Source organism: Typopeltis vanoorti, chromosome 2, assembly GCF_054136105.1.
Source record: "Typopeltis vanoorti isolate ZY-2024b chromosome 2, IOZ_Tvanoo_1.0, whole genome shotgun sequence".
Lineage (NCBI taxonomy): Eukaryota > Metazoa > Arthropoda > Arachnida > Uropygi > Thelyphonidae > Typopeltis > Typopeltis vanoorti.
This window is the reverse complement of record NC_143550.1, coordinates 1,544,441-1,563,267: the sequence shown is the minus strand read 5'-3', so window position 1 is coordinate 1,563,267 and position 18,827 is coordinate 1,544,441. Positions and strand designations below refer to the sequence as shown.

At 38.0% G+C, this 18,827-nt stretch overlaps 1 protein-coding gene across 1 annotated transcript in view; it reads left to right on the top strand.

Moving 5' to 3' along the window:
* Positions 1-18,827, top strand: part of LOC150108776 (transient receptor potential cation channel subfamily M member 2-like) — a 685,147-nt gene that overhangs the window by 108,634 nt on the left and 557,686 nt on the right. Inside the window, exon 6 of the mRNA XM_090410077.1 lies at positions 666-837. Coding sequence (XP_090266203.1) covers positions 666-837 — 172 coding nt within the window. The remainder of the gene's footprint in view (positions 1-665; positions 838-18,827) is intronic.

The window sequence follows — 18,827 nt, the reverse complement described above, 5'->3', positions numbered from 1 at the left end:
TTCATCTCATATACAGACAAATCAGCCATGAGAATACATGCAATTTGCAGGAAAAAAATACTAGTTGTGGTAGTGGCATTCTGTTCCTAATCCACCAACTATATAGAAGTAGTTGATGGATTAAGTGGTGGAGATGGAGAGCTGTAGAGCAGAGTGCCCTTCCTCAGTTAGTGCCTGGAGGTGTCATGTAATAATAATATTTATTTCTTCTTCCTCAAGTGTCATCCCCTAGAAGGAGGTTGGCAACCGTAATATTTATTTACATAGTTACATCTACATGTATGTATTTCTATATTAACATCTATATTTGCAAATCTTTACATTTATATTTTTATATCCACATATGTTTACACTATAAAATCCAAACATCAGAAATAGTTTATCAACTTCCAATCATTACAATGATTGGAAGTTGATCCAGTTACAAAAATGAAATAATTTTATAATACTTTTGTATTATAAAATTACTGTTTATTAGCACTCTGATAAAGTAATGATTTACATATTTTATTATCATGTTCAACCTAATCTGAGGTTACAATGAATTGCTTTTAATCAATTAAAACATAAATTAAGTATATGTTATTCTGTTAGCTTAATAAATTCCATGATATATACTTTATGAATTTTCTGATTTTAATATTTTAATAAAATTTTAATACTAGAATATGAGTCGGGCATTCCAGTTGTTATGCTGATTTTAAATGGAAATCTTGATACCATTGAGCATGCAGTTACTGCAGTAAAAAACAACATTCCCATTGTTATATGTGCTGGAACGGGAGGAGCAGCTGATTTGCTTTCATCTGCTTTTTTTAATCGTGGAACGACATCACAGTATGTAAACATATCATTCTAAAATGAAATTTAATGCTGTAGATATGTTCAGGTGAGACCTAATGCAGTGAGTCAAGGAAACTGGATCCTATTGGGAGAAACACAGAGAATTTTTAAGTTCAATTAAGCTATGCAAACACGATAATGGGCAGACTTTTTCATATCTACAGACAGTTAAAGAAAAAGGTGCCCAATTGGGCAAAGCAGACTGAAGATGTGATTATATGAAAAATTCGGGAAGTAACTTATGTTTATACACCAATGCCAGGAGCATCAGGAACAAAAGAGTTGGACTACTTGCTTTGTTGAGTATGTTATGGCCAAAGATTGCTGGTATTAGTGAAACTTGGCATTAAATCAAATATACCTATCCAGCCATAAATATTGTTACAACTTGAACAGCACATAAACATTTAATCTATAGGTAAATAATTTTCAGTACATACAGACCACATGTATGATGAGCATGTAGCAGCACTCAATGTTTGAAATGTCCCCCTTTTACCTTCATGCATGCCTGTAGTCTGTGAGGCAACTTATCCATGAAGGCACGCATATCCAATAGAATTGTTGCCGCTGCTCGTTCCAAATCCACCTTCAGGCTGCTGATGCTGGAACTACTCTCTCAAGCTCCAATCACAATTTGAAGTCCAACGGATTCAAGAGTGGGACTTCCAGAAGGCCAATCAGATGGTGACATGTGGTCATGCACATTTGCCTTCATCCATTGTTATGTGATCCTCACCTTGTATGCTGAGTCCTGTTTGAAGGTGCACTCCCTACCATGAAACGAGCTGCTGTTGAGGGACTATACCATAGGTTCCAGCAGTGTCCTGATACACTTTGGTGGAGGTTTTGCTGTAGAAATTGATACATTTTGATACATTATGATACAACTTGATGCATTATGCCCCAATCAGACCATTGCTGACATGGAGTGATGACTCTCTGACTCATGGGTGCAATGACATGTGCTGTGCAGCCATCCGGGGCATTTACCCAATCATTTTGGCAGTTAAACGATTCTTCAATGGTGAAAAATTTTCTCATCTGTGAAGAGAATGCATCTGTGTCTGTTGTCCGTACACTGCCAGAGAAGTGCCTTTAATTTTGTCACCCTCTGCCACATATGTTATGGTCAGAACATGGCCAGTAGAACGACCATAGGCTCTCACCCCAGGTCATCAGTTAATACATTATTATTATTATTCAGGCCTCCATGGAGTCAAAAGACTCATCGAGGTCCCCCCCCCCCCCCAAGAAACACAGTCTATCATACCACTCCTTGAACTCATTGACCGTTCTTGCTCTCACCACTCCACCAGGCAATGCATTCCATGGTTCAACCACCTTCCATGCAAAGAAACCACTCCTCACCCTCTTGCTCACAGTTTCCTTTCATAACTTCCAGGGATGGCCTCTTGTCATCACTCATTCCTGCTGTTCAACCAAGCGAAAGAACTCCCCAGTGTCAACCCTGTAACCATCTCTCAACAGTTTAAAGGTCTCAATCATATCACCTCTTCTCCTTCTATCCACCAAATTCTGCAGTCCACATTCCCTCAGCCGATCCTCATAACTAACATTGCACAGTCCCGAAACTATATTTGTTATCTGCCTCTGTACTCTTTCCATAGTCAGCTTATCCCTCTTTAAATCCTGGGGACCAAATTTGAGAACAATAGTTTAAGTGTGGTCTGATCAGGGTCTTATACAATGGAACGATAACTCTTTTATCTTTGCCGGTCAGCATCCTTCTCGGTATTGCAGCAGTCCTCTGGGTTACCTTCACTACCTTTGCTACATGATCCTGAATTTCAGTTTTATATCAGTCATCATCCCCAGATCTGTTCTCTCCCCTACTGCATACTCGATTGAAGGAGCTGTACTGGAGTACAGCTCCTTCAATCGAGTATGCAGCCTCCCATCGATGTATCCCAAACTTCAAGACTTACATTTTACTGCATTAAACCAATACCCCCCCCCCCCATTCATTTGTCCGTCTGTCTAGTTTATTCAAATCCTCTTGCAGGGCTGCTGCATCTGCACTATTACTAATAATCCTTCCCAGCTTTGCATCACCTACAAACAACTGAATATCCCCTTTCAATCCACTGACAATGTCGTTGATTTAAAGGTTAAACAATATAGGTCCCAGTACCGAGCCCTGTGGGACCCCACTTGTAACCCTCTGCTTCCTTGAAATTGCCACACCATACACAACTGTCTGATACCTATCGGACATCGAATACTGAATCCAGTTGACCAATCTGACATCCAAACCCATGTGCCGCAACTTAAATATCAGCTTATCATGTGACACCCTGTCAAATGCATTCGCTAAGTCTAAGAAAATGGCAGTATATGCCTTTCCCTCATCTAATACTCTTGTAATTTTGCTAAAATAAGAGTGCCCCTTCACAAATCCATGTTGACTCTCACAGATAACATTACCTTCATCTGCCCAATGCTGTATACGGTCCTTCACTACTTTCTCCAAGATCTTACTAATTACTGATGACACACAAACAGTCTATAATTAGACACTTCCAGTCTGCTACCACCCTTATGCAATGGCACTATCTTATCCTTCCATTCCATGGGCACCTTTCCAGCAGCCAGACTTTCATTGAAAAGCCAGGTCAAAGGCACTGTCAGTTCCCTAGCATATTCTCTCAAAACTCGTGGTGAAATACCATCCAGTCCCACAGCTTTACTGACATCCAGAGTACTCAGTGTTTGAAACACACTTTTCTCCTGTACCTCTAAACCTTGAACCAGCCCTATCCCTCTAGCATTAAAACTGACTCCTCTAGGATGAAATACTCCAATAAAGTGTTCATTGAACAATTCTACTATGTCCTCTGCATCAGTCACTGTATTCCCATTTTTATCCCACAATCATTTCTCCTCCTACTGGCGATATATCTAAAAAAAATTCTTAGGATTTTCTTTGGATCTTAGGGCTAATCTCATCTCATATTCCAGTTTCGTCTTTCTTACCATACTATTCACTCTTCTGGCCTGTGTCTTATACTCTTCATGCATCTTCTCTTCACCTGTCTCCTTATATCTCTTCCACAGCCTCTTTTTCGCATGCAATTCCTGTTTAATATTGTTTGTCATCCACTTTACTCCATATTGTGTCCTCTTGTTCACTTGTGGTATACAAGTTACCATTGCTGCTAACAAATATCCTTTCATAATTTCCCATGCACTAATGATATCCTGGCCTTCCAATTCCTCCATGAATCTTCCCCAAGTTGACGTCTTAGACTATTATAATCACCTGCCTTATAATTCCACATACTTTCCCCGTCTCTTTGATACTCCTGCATGTCTATTCATTTTCCAAGTCAAAACCGTATGGTCACTCTCTCCAACTGGTGGGAGAGATGTCATCTCAGTTATTATCAACTCTTCTGATGCTATAACCAAATCCAAAACTCTTGGACCTCTTGTTTACTCTATTACATGTTGCCTAAGACATTTGTTCCTCAAGAATTCTAGAAATTCCATTCCCTTATTGCTACATGCATCTTCCTCTCCCCAGTTTATACTACTGTAGTTAAAATTTCCCATAACAATCATTCTTCTTGCACTTGCCAAGCTCAACTGTCTGAACATTTCCTGGTCCTCACCTTCTGTACTCCTGGGTCTGTAGCAACAACTACTAAATATCCTGTCTTGCCCACCTCTTCCTCACACCATATGCTTTCAAAATCATTAGTGTCACTGCCTTCCAATGTCTCCATTGTTAGAGGACATAGGTCGTCACTAATCATAAGCAGTACTCCACCACCACGTTTTCCCTTCCTATCCTGCCGAAAAATGCTGTACCCAGCGACTTCTATTCCCGTTATTATATCTTCTTCTGTCAACCACATGTAACAACATTCTCTGCGAAACATTCATCTCTTGTGACATCACTTTCTGCATTCTCACAGTATTACAGTGGTAGTATGCCTTCACAGCCCTCGCAATCTGTTGTGTCCTAATTCAGCATGGGCAACTGTTCTTTGGCTGTCAGATACATCTTCTGCATCATTATTACAGTTAATAGTCTTTTACTTAAATTAAGGGGATATTAAATCCCACCTAAGTTTAAAACCGAATAAGAAACTCAAAGATTGGAATCAGAGAGTTTCTTGCCAAATATAGTAAACTATAAAGTATCGGCGACACTAGCGTTAGCAAATGCAAGTGATCCTAGTATGTAGTACAATACTGGGCAGCTCGTTGCGAAGGTGGAGAAGTTCAGATCGCTATTCTTAGGTATTTTCCATAATGTAAAAACACATTTCCTAGGAAATGTATGCTGTTATTACATTATGGAGGGAGGTCACTACCCAGACTGGTTTCAGCCTTTTTTGAGGCTTCATGAGTGAGTAGCTAGACCTAATAATACCAAAGTGTATAGCGAAAAGAACTTATATACTCTGCGAATGAGTTATCCAAACAGGTGCAACCATTAAGTTACTTAAATATAAAGAGCTAATAAGCTTCATTTCGGCAATGAAAACATTACTTAAATTAAGGGGATATTAAATCCCACCTAGTTTTAAAACCGAATAAGAAACTCAAAGATTGGAATCAGAGAGTTTCTTGCCGAATATAGTAAACTATAAAGTATCGGCGACACTAGCGTTAGCAAATGCAAGTGATCCTAGTACGTAGTACAATACTGGGCAGCTCATTGCAAAAGTGGAGAAGTTCAGATCGCTATTCTTAGGTATTTTCCATAATGTAAAAACATATTTCCTAGGAATTATATGCTGTTATTACATTATGTACTACATACTAGGATCACTTTCATTTGCTAACGCTAGTGTCACCGATACTTTATAGTTTACTATATTCGGCAAGAAACTCTCTGATTCCAATCTTTGAGTTTCTTATTCGGTTTTACAACTAGGTGGGTTTTAATATCCCCTTAATTTAAGTAATGTTTTCATTGCCGAAATGAAGCTTATTAGCTCTTTATATTTAAGTAGTTAATAGTCTAATACGCAAATATCCTACTGATCCCAAGGGTTTTTGGCAAGTTGAAAATAACAGCTGACTGCATTTATTATTATTATTATTACCCAGGACCTCATGGAGTCAAAGACTTAACTGGGAGGTCCTTTTATCACACACACACACCTTATCATACCATGTCTAACATGCTCAAACTCCTTGCAAACACCACACTCTCAGGCAAGGCATTCCAATCATTTACAACCCTGCATGAAAAAAACCTGCCTCTCTCTCCTCTGCTCACACCTTCTTTATACAGTTTCCAGGGATGACCTCTGGTTCTCCCACTATTTTCTGTAGAACTTCTCCAGCATTGATCCTATAACAACCCCTTACCAACTTGTAGGTCTCTATCATATCTCCCCTCTTCCTCCTGTCCACCAGACTCTGCAAATTACAATATGTCAATCTTTCCTCATACTCAACATTCCAGAGGTCAGAAACTACCTTAGTCAGTCGCCTCTGGACCCTCTCCAACATCTCATCCTTCTGAAAACCAGGTGACCAAATCTGGGCACAATAGTCCATGTGTGGCCTAATCAAAGCCTTATACAATGGAACAAGAATCTCCCTACTTCTACACGTCAGTGTCCTCCACATCATTCCCAGAAGCCTTTGTGTTGTCTTCACAATTTTGGCTATATGTCCCCTAAACTTCAGATCCTTATCCATTATCACCCCCAGATCTCTTATTTTCTCCACCTCCAACCATATATCCTCAGCAAGCATAAATTCTGCATCCCATCTTTGTTTTCTAAATTTTAAAACCTTACATTTTGCAACATTGAACTAACATCCCCATTTCTGTTCCCAATCACTCAATTTATTCACGTCTTCTTGTAAGGCCAAAACATTTCATCTTTGTGAAGTGCTATTACAGCTACACGGTTCTTATAAACTCCCCACTGCATGTTAAACTTTACAGCTAGACATCTCTCTCCACTGATAAACATTTGAATGTTGGCTGTGCACAGTGCCACAAACGGAACTGGATTCGCACAACTGAGCAGCATAGGGTGTACAGAAGTTGTAATGGTATTTATAGTAAGACTGTGTAGTAACTAGAATCGAGTGCAAAGAGTACAGTATTTTTTTGAAGGACAGAAGAGATAGGAGAGGAGTGATGATCATAACAGTAATGATAGGATGATCTGAGTCCAATTAGGGTAAAAATAAATAAATAAATAAATAAATAAATAAACTAAAACAATAATAGTAATAATGTCTCATATAGTGAGGATCATGCTGAAGTGAAGGCTAGCAGGATGAATATATGGTGGGATGTTAGTACAGACCTGGTATTTCAGTTGAGGGACAAAGAAATACATCACTAAATTATCCTGATGAGTGATACTGAATAAGTAATCATTATGGATGATTAAATTATGTGAATACTGACATTGTTTCGGAGAAAACTCATAAGAATGAAAAGAAATTTATTGAGTTGTTGCAGCACTTGCGAAAGAAGCAACTTGAGGCCAAAAAGTGTTAGATTCAATTATAGCTTCAAAAGGGATTTCAGTTAAGGATGTGACTATTTTACTACTAGTTGCTGACAATGATAATGCTATACTAACTTGGGAAGGTAGCCTAAGTATATGGATGTTCCAATTAGAACCAGTTACTTGCTCAACTACAAAACTGGACGTTCAGGAGAATACCATGTTTGATCACATGCTATCAGCTGTTGAATAGGAAAGATATCCGTGCTGTAAGATGGATGTGCAACCTTAATAAACAAGAGACCCATGAGAAGATGATGTGTAAGGAATATCATGAGAATAAGGATGACAGGAGCTATGAAATATATAAAGCACAGATTAGGAAAAAATTACAAGTATTTTATGGAAATATAGTGCATGGTTCCATCATTGCAGAACACAATCAGTTTTTAGAAAAAGTAGGTAATTTCCAATACTTATGCTTAAATATAAATAATACTGTTAATGACATAATATTAAGAAAACATAAAGCTCTCAATCAATGCAGGAATCAAAGAAATATATGGAAATCGCCTATCATTACCTTGGAAACAAAAATTTGGCTTTACAAAGCAATCTCTCAGGCTATTTTCTTATATCACGGAGAAACATAGAATGTTTCCACCCAAAAAAAGCAATAAAAATCATGAATAGCTTTAATTTAATACAACCTGTTTAAGATTGTTACTCGGTTACTCTTGGAAAGATCATATTCACAATTTCAGAAGAGGCAAACCAAAATTTCTTGACTGAAACCCAATGCAGACATCAATTTGATTTGCTTGGACATCAACTGAGACATTCTCCTTCTCCATACTTTGACATCTGTTTTATATGCCCCTCAAATGGATAAAGACAGAGAGGAAGACCAACTAAAGAATTTGGCAGTATATTAACCACCTTATCAGCACAGATTCTCTCTCTTCACAAGAAATAACTCAACTGACTCAAAACAGAGAAGCCTGGAAAGCTACATATAAGGATTAACTTTTTTCTTATTCCTATGTATTTAGTTTGTTTCCTTATTTACAAATTGTAAATAAACCATGATGAAGTAAAAGAAAAGATGAATGTGAAAGAATAATTTTACTGAATTCAGATGGTATATTTATGTCGGATGCAATTGTTCAAATAATGAGTGCTCATATGCTCAAGCTCTATCAATCTGGTGTGTGTAACTTGGTGCGCAATGCTACCACTACATTGGATGAAGAATAGAGGTGCATGAGAAGGAGATTCTAGAGCTGTATAAGAATTTGGCAATAGGGGACAGATAGGGCATCAGTACATGTTAATAGAATGCTCTACAAACTGGTAGGCCCTTCGTCTATAATTTGAGTTAACTAAGGAAAGGGACCATAGAAATGAAAAGAACATATGATAATCCCATTGCACAAGGGTGATGAAAAGCTTGATGTGTCTGTTGACCTGTCAGTATTTCTGGAATGGTTGTGAAGATTTTTAAAAAGTCAGAAGTAACTTGCATATAGAAATGAGTTGATAGATATGCTACACTTTGCAAGGAATAGAAAAAGTTTACTAAAGGGAAGTATGTCTGAGCAATGTGCTCATATCTTATAATAATGTTACAGATCAGTAGATAAATAAAATAGAATATAAACTATCACCGTGGATAAGTGGGAAGATGAGGAATAAGCATCAGAAAGTGGCATAAGGGGGATGAATATGCTGCCAGATTTAAGATGACGAGTGGAATATAGGAAGGTTTAGTCCTTGAACCGTTGTTGAGTGTATATATTAATGGTATTGGGAAGGACCTGACAGGAGATCTTCAGTTGCTTGCTGATGATAAAGATAGACTGGGATATCAAGGATACTAGTGATATATATCACTTACAGAATGATTTTTTTTGAAAATTTGGAACTGTTAGCAGATGAAAACAGCTGTTGATTCAATGTTAGGAAGTTAAAGTTATGCAGTTTGGCATGATGAGAAATTTAACATCTTTATACTATTATTATTCTTAACATCTGACCTCCATGGTGTCATGGGAGGTACACACTATTGCACATAATGCTCACCCAACCATGCTTTAATATGATTCAATGTGTCTGTGTTCACAACACATGCAGGAAATGCATTCCATCCATCAACCACTCTCCATGCAAAGATATTCCTCACTCTCTGTTCACACCCTCTTTATACCAAAGAGATTTTATGAAATATCTCTTCCATGTCAATTGGATAACAACTCCTGACTAGCTTATATGTCTCGATCATATCCCCCACCCTCTTCCTCCTATTCACAAAGCTATGTAATTTACATCCTCTCAATCTGTCCACGTACTACACATTCCAAAGACTACTGACAGTCTTTATGAATCCTCTCTGGACCCTTTCCAACATATCCTTACCATGAAAACTCAGTGAAGAATAATCCATAAAAGGTCTGATCAAGGGATAATGGCATCACAATCTCTATATTTATGCATGTCAGGGTCCTCTGGAACATTGCCATTATCTGATGTGATGGCTTCACAACTTGTGCAGTCTGGAGTCTGAATTTCAGGTCCATGTCCACAACCATTCCGAGATCTTTCATTTCCCCTACCTCTTTTAAAGTTTCTCCACTTTATATCACATTGTTGCTTACCAAATTTCAAAACCTTACACTTTTGCAACAAAGAACTAATAATTCCACTTAACTGTCCATTCATGCAATCTGTTCAAGTCCTTGTGCAAGACCATAATATCTGCTTGACCTCTGCATTACTTTATCCAATTTTGCAGCATCTGCAAACAGCTGCATATTACTAGTTAAAAGCATCCTAATATCATTAACTTAAGAGGGTGGTCTTAAAAGTTCTCTGCATAACAATGAAACAACGAATTTATAATTTCAGAATTATTTTTATTTTTCAACATAATCTCCCTTAAGACTAATACATTTATTCCAGCAGTGCTCCAGATCCATTATCCCATCCCTAAAATGGTTCTCAAAAAGATCTGCAAAATATCCCTCTACAGCTGTAATCACTTCTTCATTCTAAGAAAAACACTCACCAGCGAGGAAGAGTTTTAATTTTGGGAAGAGATAGAAGTCAGAGGGAGCCAAATCTGGGGAATAGGGTGGATGTTCCAACAATTCATAGTGCAGATCCCTTAATTTTCCCATTGCCAAAACACTTTTGTGGGCAGGTGCATTGCCCTGATGAAAGATGATTTTTTTCTTCTGCAAATCGGTTCTTTTCTCATGAATTTTTTCGTGTAGTCTGGTTAAAAGATTGGAATGATATTCTCCAGTTATTGTTTTACCCTTTTCAAGATAATTAATAAACAAAATGCCTTCAGCATCCCAAAACACTGATGCCATGATGACCTTTCCTGCTGATGAAACCGACACAAGTCTTCTTTGGCACTGAACAACCGGCTTTTGTCCACTGTTTTGACTGCTGTTTGGATTCTGGTGTGTAATCGTGAATCAAAGTCTCATCTATAATAATAAATCAACATACAAAGTCAGTGTTATTCTTGTTAAAATGCTCCAAGCACTGTTCAGAGATTTTCATGCGAGTGTTTTTGATCTGCTGTGAGCAAGTGCGGCACCCATCTTGTGCAAAGCTTTTTCATTTGCAATTCTTCATGCAAAATATGTCCTACATGTTCTTTTGAAATGCCTAATGGTCTCAGCAATTTCATGCACTTTGACTCGCCGGTCATCCATATCCTGCACTTAATCAATGATTTCTAGTGTTGTTACACTTTTTGGACGTCCTTCACATGGATTAACTTCAAGGCTGATACGGCCACGTTTAAACTCGGCCACCCATTTCTTAATTGTTGAAAACAGAGGAGAAGAGTGTCCATAAACTTTTATGAACTTCAAATGAATTTCTTTTAGCTTTAAACCTTCTACAAAGAATTTTATAACCGCACGATACTGATACTCAATTTTATCCATTTCAAGAGGATACAGACAACACTTTTGCTTCAGACAGCTGTATGAAACAAACTACTGGATAGAATGACTTGCAATTTTACATGGATGCTTATGACCAAGTTAGAAAAAAAAATCTTGCTGATAGTGTTGCCATATGGTCAAGGCCAAGAACTTTTTAGAACACCCTCGTAAAAATTGAACATTGGTTCCAAATCTGATCCCTGCAGAACACTACTCATGACCTTCCTCTTATGGGATACTGCAACTCCATATACAACTTTCTGATAGCAATCTGACAGCCAGTCACTGATCCAACTCAGAAATTTGTTATTCAATCCCATCTGTTTCAGTTTATTTATTAGTTTGTAGTGTGGGAGCCTATCAAAAGCTTTTGGAAAATCCAAGTACACCACTGTATATGCATTTCTCCTGTCCAAGATATTCATCACCTTGTTATAGTACATAAGTAAGTTAGTAAAACATGATCTCCCCTTAACAAACCCATGCTGATAAACACAAAGAATGTTTTCAACTCAATTCTGTATCCTACTTTTCACTAATTTCTTTAGTACCTTAACCACAACACCAGATATATTTACATCATTCTACCATTGGCCTATACTCTGAAGCCATTGCCTTATCACCACCTTTATGCAGTGGTACAATTTACCTTCTTTTCACTCCCTTGGAACCTGTGCTTTTGTAAGACTTATTAAACAGGCATCCCAGCATGCTGCCAATTCCTTGCAACGTTAACTTAAGACACATGGTGATATGTCATCAAATCCTGTTGCCTTATTGGCATCAAGATTATTTATTTCCTCAAATACCTCTTGCTCACTCTCAATTAAGCTATCATCTCCTCTGTCCTCACCTCTTCACTTACGTTCCTCCTGATTCCACCCTGATCAGGATGAAACACTTTTATAAATTGATCACTGAATGCCTCAACAATGTTTTCTGTAGCAGTAACCATTCTACCATTTTCATCCATTAACATCATCTTACCATGATAATTTTTCCTTCTACTTGCCACATATCTAAAAAAAAACTCTAGGGTTTTTCTTTGCCTGATTTGCTAATTTTTGCTCATACTGTACTTTTGTTTTCCTTATTAACTGAGTCACTCTCCTGGCTTGTTCTTTATACTCTTTGAAACTGATTATTACCATTATTCATCTTGTACTGCCTCCAAAGTACCTTCTTTTTCTTTCAGATTTCATGCTTAAGCTCCTCATTCATCCATTTACATCTATTTTATTCAGCCTCTTGGCCTTCTGAAAAAATTCACGCATCGATACTGTATGTATTTCTTTGTCAGAGTCCATGCAGCATTTATTTCTTTACCACTCAGCTCCTCATTCCATGCTATGGTTTCAAGATGTCTCCTAAGCTTGAAACCATAGCATGGAATAATTGCCAGTCTTATAATTCCATGTATATCTTTTTCTAACAGAAGTCCGCTTATGGCTAGACACAACCCAGGTGACCACTTTATGATCACTCTCACCAACAGGAGGAAAGTGTGAAACCCCTACTCAGAATTATATACTCTGATATTATCAGATTGAAAACTCTCGATTCTGGAGTGCCCTGCTTTACATGCTGCCTGAGATAGTTATCTCTAAAGAACACAAGAAATTCATTTTCCTTATTCCCAAATCGGTACACAATAAATAACGTCTACTCACGGTTTACCTCTTTTAAAACTTATTCCCAAATGCTATTTCTTCATTCCAATCTATACCGCCATAATTCAAATCACCATAATAATTACCCTTCTTCTGTACACCAATCCAAGTTGTTTATACATTTCTTCATCACCATCCTCCACATTCCCAGGTCTATAGCAACATCCAACTAAATATGTCTTCCTGGCAACTTCAACATTACACCACACTGCTTCATAACCAGTGCAACTATTTCCCTCTTTCATGTCTACCTTATGTGAACTTAATTCCCCTGCTATCATCAGTAGCATTCACCCCTCCCTTCTTGCCCTTTGTATCCTTTTGAAAGCTTTATTTTTGATACTTTTGGCATTTTGTAAACAAACACAGCAGTTCATTTTTAGGTCTGTAACCAGTCCTCTCCAAGTCGCCGGCTGGTTGTGATTTCCCCACCACACCTGCCCTTGCCCAGTCACCTGTATCACCACTTACCACACATATATCTGTTCAGTCTCAACTTCCCCATCCATATCGCGATATACTCCATCTCCTTACACACATTCACTGCTACTTTCAATATCCACTCTCCCTACATGCATCCTTGTCCACTCAAGCTCCCCATTTTCCCTTTTCCTCTTGCATTCCTGTTCTATCTTCTTTTCTCACACTACCATCATTTTCATTTCCAAGCACTTCTGTATCTTCAATACCACTCTCCTGATCTTTCACTTCATCTCTTACTTTTGATCTCCTGCATGTAGCACGCACTGTACTTCCATCTAGCAACACTTCTCCAGTACACTCACTCCAAAGCCATTTAAATCCAACCCATCATACCTGTATAATTCCATTCTTCTCTCAAGCACATGCCATACATCCAGAAGCTGTACTCCCTTCTCCTCACACAGCTCTGCTTGCATACCATTCATGATTCCAGCTTTCCATCTCAATTCATCATTGTCATACCTTGGCAACACACACTGGCAATCCTTCACACTACACTGTTTTCTTTTATCCTTCTCAATAACCTCCTAATGTTCACCCTTACATACTCCTTATGTCCACTTAAATCATTTGTCCCTACGATCACCACTAGTTCTCATGCTTGTTTCCTCTTGATGTCCAATGCATGAATTATCTGTTCATTATCCCTCTTGGATAGCAGACCTTATATATTCTTTCATTATCTAATCCTCTAACTATGGAATCTCCATACACTGCTATCCTGGAGTCACTCGTCACCTCTTGTACTCTTTTTTTCCCTTTCATTCTATTCTTTTGCATACTTTCATTAGTTTCCATTAAACATCTCATATCACTCCGCATATTTTCCCATTTCATTTTTAACAACTGTTTCGTCAAATCTCGCATTCTAACAATTTCACTCTGTCACTCCTGTAGCCTCACAACCTCTCATTCTGCTGCACCATACTTCTGTTTCCTCAGTCATACTTTCTTTCGCTCCTTTATCTTCTACTTTCACTTCTACATTCTTACATTCTTTGACTCCCTCAATTTCACTAGCTTTCCTTTCATTTCCGTTTCTTTCATTTGCACCATTTTTTTATCTTTTCAGTCTGTTTTGCATTCACTTCCCTGTGGTCTAACAATATATCTCACTTCCTACAAATCCACACCTTACCTCGCTTTGCATCAGTTCTCTCCACAAACCCATTCCTTACTCTCTGCCATATATCCATATTACACCCAAGACATTGAATCAATTTTGAAAAGTCTGGTTTAATGCTACTTAGCTTTTGTGGTGCTTTCCTAGTCGCACTAGTTGATGCCCGTGTGGTTGACTTCATGAGTACTGCCATTGTGTTCTGTTTAATAAATAATAAATCTAACAATTTAATAAATCACGCCAAAAATCATGTGGACACATTTCATTATCAAAAATAAATAGTGTAACACTAAAATTCAAGAAATATTGCCGATTATTCCTGAAAATGCACTTATCTTTTCCTGATCTCCTTTCCAACATTACACACCTTACGGCTGTCTAATATTCCCATCCATAATCCCACCAGTATATTGGTGGGATTATGCTTGGAGAAACTGATGAGGCTATGAATCTTGTAGTTATGGTGGATAGGAACTTGAAGTTCAAAAATCACATAGCAAAAATTGCAAATACCGCTCAGAAGATAGTTGCAATGGCGAAACAAACGTTTACATATAAGGAAGTCATTTGCCTCTTTAACAGTGCCTTGGTATAAACACACCTGGATTACTTCACCCAGATTTGGTGTCCTGGGTTAATTTCTAAGGGGATAAAGAAACTGTAGAAAGGCTGTAAGGAAGAGTTAAGAAGATATCAGGATTATCGAATGCAGAATTAAGAGGGCAGTTTAGAAGGATGTGGACTGCAGACAATGGTAGACAGGTAAAAGAGGAATGATATGATTGAGGTCTATAAACTTCTGAGAGAGTTACAGAATATTAGGTGATGAACTTTTTTGTTATACGGATGGCGAGGAGAGGACAAGAGACATCTATAAAAGTTTGTGAGTTAAGAAAGGGATGAGCTAGATTTTTTTTTTTTTTTACATAGAGCAGTAAGTGAGTGGAACAGTTTGCCTATTGTCATGGTGGGTGCATTTAGTATGAATGAGTTTATGTGAAGGTATGACAGTTGGTGTGGGTGATGTATTTCCTCCCTCAATGAATCCTATGACTCCTTTACTCCCTGAAGGTCTCTAATAATAATAATAATAAATAGCATAAAAGGAAATATGAGTTTTTTTTTTTGTGTGTGTGTGTGGGGGGGGGGTTGCTGGTATGGTAATAACTTCCAGTCAACTCTTAAGCTAAAACATGCCTCTTAAACATATGTTTCAGCTTGAAGTTTGCTTTAATTAGTTAACTTAAAGTATTATCTGAAGTAGTTTCTAAGTGCTGTTATGAATGTAATTTAATTATTTGTTATTTTCAGGTTTGTGTAAAACTTATGTCAATGATGTGCTTTAACTTACAACACCTGTCCTACTGCATATTAAACCTGCTTTGTACTGGCATTTCTACCTAAAACCTCTTGATAGCAGACTACGTTTATTATCTGGTAAACACTATGCAACCATCTTATTTATTGGAGGCCCTAAGTGCTGATAACATGTTTGGTCTCCAGCTTCTATCTGCTCCCCTCATCTTGCATGCAGTGTGAGCAGTAACCATCAGTGGTATACCAAACATACCATGGAGGCAGAATTTCCTACATTAGAAGTAACGTGGCAAAATTTCTTCTATTTTAGTTAAATGGTTACATAGGCTAGTCACTAGATAGTACATGGACAGATTCTGATGGTAAAGCATCAGGAGGCTGACAGACCTCATGATTCCTTACCTGTTGGGCTACTGAAGGGATTGTGATGCACAATATATAGCACCTCCTAGCCAAGTCAACCTCACCTTCTGATGGTAAAGCCATTTTTTTATAAATGGAACTTTGGTGTGCCTGGTGAGTCTTGCCATTGCAAAGGCATATCTTCCTTGATTAAGGAAAAGTTAACTAGATCTCTAAGTGGTAGATGTCTTTCATTGCCTGTGAAACACTAATATGGATTCTGACATTTAAGATTCACAGCCGATCTCTTAGCTTACATCACCCACCACTGGTCTTGTGCTATGGAAAGGTTTGGAGAAACTTGTGCAGTTGCTCGACATTTCCAGAGTCTTTGATCGTCTCTGGCATTAAGGCCTGCTAAACAAACCTGCAAAACCATCAGCTGTAATTGGGTTGCTAGCTCCTTCTCTTTAAGCCTTCACCAATGCAGGGGATTACCTTAGAGTTCTCTCCTATCACCTACCCTCTTTATCATGTACATAAATGACCTACTCTCAATCACCACTAATTCTATCCTCAGCTTTGCAGATGATAGTACTCTCCATTCATCCTGCTCTTTTGACAAACTATGCAGTATGCACAAATCCCAAGAGTACTATCATCTGCAACTAGTGCCTTAAACATTAATCTATGTACTACCTTTCAATGGGACGAGGACAATCTGGTCATGTTCTTGTCACTAAAGCACTCATGCCTTTTCTTTCAAACAGATCTCAGCTGATATTCCCTTACAATCAGTAATGCACAAATTATCAGATAAGATAAGATTTCTCTGCTTAGACTGCCATTTACCTCCAGTTGCTTCTAGCATAAATACATTCATCCATAGCTTCCTCAGCATCCAAAAAATTAGGCATCGCCTTTCATGCAAGCTGCTATTTTATACTCAACAAACTCTTAACTATATACAAATCTCAAACTGTCCATTCTTGGAATACTGCTCACATGTTTGGGTGTGAGAATCCAAAACTTCTCTTAAAGTTCTTGATGTTGTCTAGAGGAGAGAAATTGGCTCATAGATGATCCTTCTCTTACAGATTCACTTCAGTCTCCATCTTATAGATGCAACACAGTGTTTCAGTTTTGTGTCTTTTATAGAGGTACTTCAATGGTTATTGCCCTACTGAACTGGCAACCATCATTCCTCTGCTTTCTTCATCTTCTAAAATAGCCTACAACAAGGAGTATTTCAATCAACTATAACCTGCAACTCTCCAAAAAAAAACAAAAAAACTTCTGAGTCCTTCCCTGTATCCAAGACATGGCACTCGTATATACTTATAGGTGCAATGACCTCTCATGTATGGGATCACTATAAAAAATTATTTAAAAAGCAATAGTAGCAGAATCATAATAAAAATTTGGATATTATGAAGGAACCTGACATTGTTAGCATTCAGGCAAGTGTGAACAGAGCGAAGCTCAGTTGATGTAGTCACTTAAACAAAATGAGAGAGGAAAAGTAAGCAAAACAAGTCTTTTTTAACTGGATGGTAGGATAAAGACTCAGAGGAAGACCAAGATCTAGGTGGATTGATGCATTAAATACCTTAGAAGATAAATATAAGATTTGGCAATATTGGAGTCCAGACAGATAAGATCAGTTTGGAGGAAATTGTCAACAGGAAGTTAGTACTGATGTAAATAGTTCATAAATTGATTTTTAAGTTGTAGCATATGGGTTTGGATATCTGGTTAGTCAACTGGAAAATGGGAGTAGGAAGGTTACAACTGGATTTCCACAGGGTTCTGTACTGTTCAATCTTTATATCAATTATATTGTGACAAGACTACAGGGAGATGTTCAGTTGTTTGCAGATGATGAAGCTTGGGAGGGTTATTATTAATATTGCTGATGTTATGGCTCTTCAAGAGGATTTGAATAAACTGGAAAGGTGAGCAAATAAATGAGGATGTAAGTTTAATGCAACTAAACATTATCATTAACATCTGACCTCCATGGAGTCAGAGATTCATTGTGGGAGGTACACACTATTCCACACAATGCTCATCCAACCACGGCTTTAAACTGATTCAATGTTTCTACATTCACAACACACTTAGGCAATACATTCCACTCTCCAACCACTCTCCATGCACAGAATCTGCTTCTCACCCCTCTGCTCACACCCTCCTTATAGTTTCCAGCAATGGCATCTTGTTCTACCCCCTTCTCTCTCTCTCTCCCATTCTATGAAAAATCTCTTTCATGTCAACCTGATAACAACCCCTGACTAAGTTATATATATATATATCTCAATCATATCTCCCCCCCCCCCTCTTCCTCCTATTCATGAAACTTTGCAACTTACATTCTCTCAATCTGTCCTTGTACTCCACATTTTAAAGACCATTGACTACCTTTGCAAATCTTCTCTGGACCCTTTTCAACATATTCTCGTCACCATGAAAACCTGGAAACCAAATCTGTGAGCAATAATCCATATAAGGCTTGATCAAGGCCTCATATGGATTAGGAGTGCCATCTCATCTGCTATCAGAGGCTGGTGACCACCTTGGCAAATTTTGAGCAATCTTCAGCTATTCTGGATAGTCTTTCAGAGCTCAAGTC